The 6086-nt window shown below is 36.9% G+C and overlaps 1 protein-coding gene across 1 annotated transcript; it reads left to right on the top strand.

Annotated features, from left to right (window-relative positions):
• Positions 1-403: 403 nt before the first annotated feature.
• ndufb8 (NADH:ubiquinone oxidoreductase subunit B8) lies at positions 404-5873 on the top strand. Its single transcript, XM_030121523.1, has 5 exons — positions 404-544; positions 783-909; positions 4000-4099; positions 4539-4694; positions 5713-5873. Exons 1-5 carry the CDS (start codon positions 454-456, stop codon positions 5803-5805), a joined length of 567 nt encoding a protein of 188 aa, XP_029977383.1. The 5' UTR covers positions 404-453; the 3' UTR covers positions 5806-5873.
• The last annotated feature ends 213 nt before the right edge of the window (positions 5874-6086 follow it).

The raw sequence follows: 6086 nt of genomic DNA on the forward strand, positions 1-6086 counted from the left end.
TTCAAAAATTAAATGCATGGTGTCCAGCTGAGTGGACATTTTTGGAACTCCATGAAAAATAGGTTCATTAAAAAAAATTCAATTGAATTGCTTTTTTCATGCCTAAAGAGGAATAAAAACACTCAAGAAAAAAATATTGATTAAAATTCTCATAATTCATACATGAAAGGGTTAAAGTACATTTAGCTGAATAATTCATGCATATTTTAAAGAAACGAGGTTTATATTGCAGAATTTTACATACACTGGAGTATCCTCGCAGTTGAGTATTACTGTAAATACTGTATTTTTTAGCAAAAATCTGAGTAATTTGTCCCATCACTATCAAAGGCTAAATTAATAACAAACTGTAGGGGGCAGTAATACGCATTTGTACCGTCTACTCTGCCTAAACAATGAAGAAGACTCTCTGCGCATGCGTGTTAGTGTGTCTGTAAGCCAGCCGCTGTAAACATGGCTGGTGTTGGTTTCCGACGGTGGGCCCAAACCCTTACTAAAGGGAGAGGCGTTGGGATTTCAGCTCTTCTTTCGGGAGCTAGAGCAGGTCAGTGACACTGTAGCCTTTCAGGGTTCTATAAGACCAACACATTATTGCGAAAAGTCTCAGAGATGACAGTTTAGGTCTTTGGATGGACGTAACCTTGACATGCTAACATTAGCCGATGCTATATGTACTGTTAACATTGCCGCTTCTTCGCTGCCAGTCATTTGTAGTGTCTACTCGAGTGTTATAGTTTTAGCGTGTGCAGTTTTTACTTATGCAATAACAACTTGTGTTCCAGCCTCCGGTGCGTCTAAGGATAGTCTCCCCGGCCCCTACCCTACGACCCCCGCGGAGAGAGCGGCTGCAGCAAAGAAGTACAACCTGAGGGTGGAAGACTATGAGCCATACCCAGACAACGGTCAGGGGTAAGATCCACTCTGAGCCTCTCATTCACAGCTTACTAAATGTATGTGGAAAAAGATTAAAGCAGACAAAATGAGCATTTGTCAAATTCTTATGTAAACAGTGTAATTACCCAGATGAGTAGCCTATATACAGTACATATACAAATATCAGAGGTGACTGTCAAAAGATAGATAGATAGATGGATAGATAGATAGGTACTTTATTGATCTTTTGCAGGAAATTGTTTCGTTATTACAGCAGCAGTACAAGAAAAACACACTGACCCATCACGATGAACATCCCACAGACAACCAACAATGGAACGAAGAAGTAAACAGAATAAAAGATATATAAATAATATGTACAATACAAGTAATGTAAATAATACAATAACCCAAACACCTAAGAATGCACAACATACAATAATTTATCGCACAGTGATATTAAAAAGTCTAATGGCAGCAGGCAGGAAGGACCTTCTACTGTGTTCGGTCCTGGACCGAGGGGGAATCAGTCTGTGGCTGAAGGTGCTCTCCCTGAGCACCTCAAGATGGTGCAGTGGGTGAGATGCGTTCTTCAAAATAGAGTCCAGTTTCCTGAGCATTCTCACCCCAGCCACCTGCTGAACTGTGTCCAGTCCAGTCCCAATGATGGAGCTCGCTTTCTTAATGAGTTTGTTCAGTCTGTTTCTGTCAGAAATGCGAGCTCCCTCCCCCCAACAGACCACACCAAAAAACAGGGCACCAGCCACCACAGTCTGGTAGAAGCTGCACAGAAGAGGCTTGGAGATCTTGAAAGACTTTAATCTCCGTAGAAAATAAAGTCTGCTTTGCCCCTTCTTATGCAGAGTCTCCATATGACAGGACCAGTCCAACTTGTTGTCCAGTTGGACTCCCAGGTACCTATAACTGGAGACAGACAGCTTCAACTTTGGAATAGATTTGTCTGATCATAGAGCAGTGGTTCTGAATCTTTTTCTGTGGGGTCCCCCTTTTGGAGGACAAAAAATCTCCAGGCCCCCCTCAACCCCTACAACATTGTAAAAGTGGCACAATTATAACTTTTATTGACAGAAACATCAGTATTGTAACAGTACTTTTTTGCTTTTCCGTGAATAATTTGTTGTTCAAATTAAAAATAACTTAGATTTTAGCTTGAACAATACAAATAAACTCAACAAGACTGCTCCATGAGACAGTATTTGTCCAAATAAAAATATGAAATGTGCAATTATCTTACAACTATGAAAATAAAGTAACTTTTTTTAGAACAACAAACAAATTTTGGTAACAAAGATGAAAATTTTCACAATATCAGTGGCGGCAATGAGCCTGTTTACATTGAACACCTCCGAACATTAAAGTGTAATTTGTACAAACTGTGCAAAAACAGAAACATTGCACATTTTTCTTTTCCAGTCCAGTCCTTGTCCGTTGTCCAAACATAAACTCTATGTCTAGTCTAGTGACAGATCACCATGGCAGTAGATTTGTTTGTTGTACGTCTATAAAATGAGTCCAGGGTGCTCTAACGCTAAAACATTAGTTCCACCTGCTACATGTTCTATCCTGAAAAGAAAAAAAAACATGCAGGAGAGATCCCATGCCCCCCCTGGCAAGCCTGCCCGCCCCACAGTTTGAGAAACACTGTCATAGAGTCACTTAAAACATCTTTAATTGGGACACTTTACATGGACATCCCTAGGCTGTAGATTACGTAGTCATATTTACTATTAAGGCAGGCGCAAAATATTTCTCATGAATAAAGAAAATTCTCCAGTAAAATGTGGTCTAAATAAAAATGGGGATGTAAAGGATTCATATGTCCATCACTAATGTTTTTGTGATAATTGTTTTGCTTCAGGTAGGGCCAGTTTTTGTATCAAATTATGTGCCAATTTTGAAAAAGAAGTGTATTGCCTTTTACTGAACTCCAAAAACTGTCATGATGTCTAACCACTGGAGCTTTATCTTTTAGTGTTTTGCAAACAAATGACGATTGGGCATTTCATCTGCATGACATAAAATAGGGTAATTATAGAAGAGCTGGAGCCAAATTATCCTAAATAGATAGTTTATAAAATGTCTTAACAGTGCAGATTAATTGGCCAAACTGATTCTAATATATAAGTCTTGCTGAGATTAAAATCTGTATATCCTGGTCAACAGAGCAACATAAACATAGCTAGTTAGTTGGTAATTTTTGACACAAAGAAGTAAAAAACTTGACTCCAAATAATATACAATAGGTTCATATAAGTACTAACCTCATTTGGAAAAAAAAACCAATAATAAACACAAATGCAACTCTCACACACACACAAAACAATTAATACAAAAGAGTTCGTATCCAGTACTACAATGATCACAAATCATGTTCGCCAAGTTTACTGTTTCCTCAACCTTTTTAAAAATGACATAAATCTCCCATAGTAACCAGCACAACCCAGGGAGAAGAAGCGGTTTATTTAAGAGATTTTAAGTAATATATTGCAAGAGCAGAATCTATATTAACACACCTGTATGGTCACAGATATTAAGGAACTAGCCCAGCACGACATTTATACAGTCCTGGCCAAATGTACAGCTAACAGATCTGAATATATTTACCTCTTTTTGCCTCCAAAACATGATTTAATTTCATGATGAAACATGCAAATAGTTACTCTGAGCTCAACAAATATTAAATGAAGTGAGTCCTACAGGTTTGTCCACTTTAAATTTATATAATGAGCAGGATAGGCCTTGTATATTCAACACAATCACTCAGCTGTGTCCTAAGACTCTAGAATCACCATCAGTTTAATCACGATCACACCTGACAATGGTCACATAAGGAATTTGGATTATTTTGTGAAGGAACATGATTGTGTGACATTAACAGTGAAACAGACCCAGCTAAGGAAAATTGCCTAAATCTCCCTCTGTGTTATTTTTTATAGAGCATAATGATGAATTTGTACATGTCATTTGTTTTGTGTGTACCAGAAGCATACGGACTACAGTGGTGTTTGCAATTTCCACAGCCAGTAATAAAGCACAATGATATAAGGTTAAAATTGTAGTGTTATATATGTCATGTTTATTTTATTTTGTTTTGTTTTTTTTTAGCTTTGGTGATTATCCAAAACTACCAGACAGATCTCAGCATGAGAGAGACCCCTGGTATCAGTGGGACCACCCCGACCTGAGGAGAAACTGGGGAGAGCCGGTAAGAAACGATTTCCAGTTCATTAACTATCAATAAGTACAATTAATTGCCATTTGTCCTGTAAAACAGAGACAATACTTGAAAAGATTAAAGATAAAGATTCATTCTCTTATTTAAGACAGATTTACAAATTTTGACCTGTTTACATAATTTGTTTACGACTGATAATGTCTGATCAACATACAGTATATACCTGGGTGGAGAGGGCGTAGTCTGACTACGGCAACAGTGGGAATATTGGTCAATTAATGATCTAGCTACTACTATTTACAGCAAAATTGAATACTTACTATAGTATTTAAGTTGACTTCTATCACTGACAAATTCTTTGCTTCATCAAGTAGCAGAAACTAGAGAAATGTGATAAAGATGGAGTATGCATCTTACACAGTCTTCTGAGTACATTCTAGTCATTTCTATTTGTTTTCTGCCTCTTTAGATGCACTGGAATTTTGACATGTACATCAGGAACAGGGTTGATACCTCTCCTACTCCTGTGTCCTGGAATTCAATGTGCAAGCAGCTGTTTGGTTTCATCGGTTTCATGCTGTTTATGTTCTACATTGGGGAGGTGTTCCCCGCTTACCAGCCTGTTGTAAGTCCAGCACAAGAACGCAGTGATGAATTGTTTATGTGAGAATCTAGTTTCAAGGATGACAAATTGCCCCAGTTCGAAAAGATAATGTTTTTCTCACTATTGTTCATGTACTGGTAAAGAATCCCTGTTGCAAATATGCTTTATCTCAGTCTGTATCTGTTTCCACTCTACTAGCCTGTGTTAATTATGGCATAAGTTTGGGGCAACAGCTGGAGCCATCGTCTAAATGTTATCTGTTGGGGATGTCACTAAATTTCAACTTGAAACTCGGACCATACTGTTATATTTATCATATTTATATTTATCACGAGGGCCAGCTCCAGCTCGTAGTGCCTAAGACCAGACTTAAAACCAGGGGGGACAGGGCTTTTTCTGTGGTCAGCCCCAGACTCTGGAACACCCTGCCCCCCAAATCCGAACAGCCCCCACGGTGGAGTGTTTTAAGTCTCGTCTTAAGACCCATTTTTATTCTCTGGCTTTTAACACCGCATGAGTTGTGTAGTCCTATATGTCTTTTATTTGTTTAATTACTTTTAACTATTTGATTTTATTGTTTTACTTATACCATTATTGTTGCTTTATATAGTTATTTATTCTTTTTAGTGTATTTTCTTTTATTTGTTTTATAGTTTTTACAATTCTATGTAAAGTGCTTTGGAAACGCTCTTGTTTAAATGTGCTATAAAAATAAAGTGGATTGGATTGGATTATCCTTTCAAATTCTACAGGAAATAATTATGTTCTGAATGATGAATCTCTGAAATTACTCAATTTCTTCAATCAGCATGTGTTTTTAAAACCATGTATTAAAATGAGAGACAAGTGTCTTTAATATATCACCTGAATTTAAAATTTCTGAACTCTTTTACCTGTTTTGAGCTTGTTCTTAAATTTGTTCATCTCTATCGACATTAGCTTATTTAACACAAATTTATTTGCAAGTTCATTTTTAATCTGTTTTAATGACATAAATTATAATATTGTTTGCTCATTCAAGGTTTTGTTTCTCTTTCAGGCACCCAAACAGTATCCTTACAATAACCTGTATCTGGAGAGAGGAGGAGATCCTGAAAAACAACCAGAGGAAGTCAAAAATTATGAAATCTAATGCTTCAAATCTGCTCCTTCTCATGTATATATGTTTCTGTCAAGAATAATAAAGACTTATGTAAACAGTTTTGTCTCTTGTCTGATGTGTCTGTGTAGATTCTCAGTCATCCAGGAGATGTTACTCCTACATACTTTAGTTGTAAAGGATTTTAACACCATTCACATCCTGATTTATAGATGTTTCAAATGGGTAACAACCCCATGTGTGTCAAAGTAAACATTTTCAAGAACCAAAAAGAAGTCCAATTGTTTTTACTTAATGATTTTGTGGTGTTTAAA

This window comes from Sphaeramia orbicularis, chromosome 19 (assembly GCF_902148855.1).
Source record: "Sphaeramia orbicularis chromosome 19, fSphaOr1.1, whole genome shotgun sequence".
NCBI lineage: Eukaryota > Metazoa > Chordata > Actinopteri > Kurtiformes > Apogonidae > Sphaeramia > Sphaeramia orbicularis.

What these genes read in the sequence shown, in the direction of transcription:
- ndufb8 (XM_030121523.1), top strand. Translation starts at nt 454, where the DNA reads ATGGCTGGTGTTGGTTTCCGACGGTGGGCCCAAACCCTTACTAAAGGG. An exon ending in TACCCAGACAACGGTCAGGG is followed by an intron (nt 910 to 3,999) that starts GTAAGATCCACT and finishes GTTTTTTTTTAG; the next exon opens with CTTTGGTGATTATCCAAAAC. An exon ending in TCCCCGCTTACCAGCCTGTT is followed by an intron (nt 4,695 to 5,712) that starts GTAAGTCCAGCA and finishes TTTCTCTTTCAG; the next exon opens with GCACCCAAACAGTATCCTTA.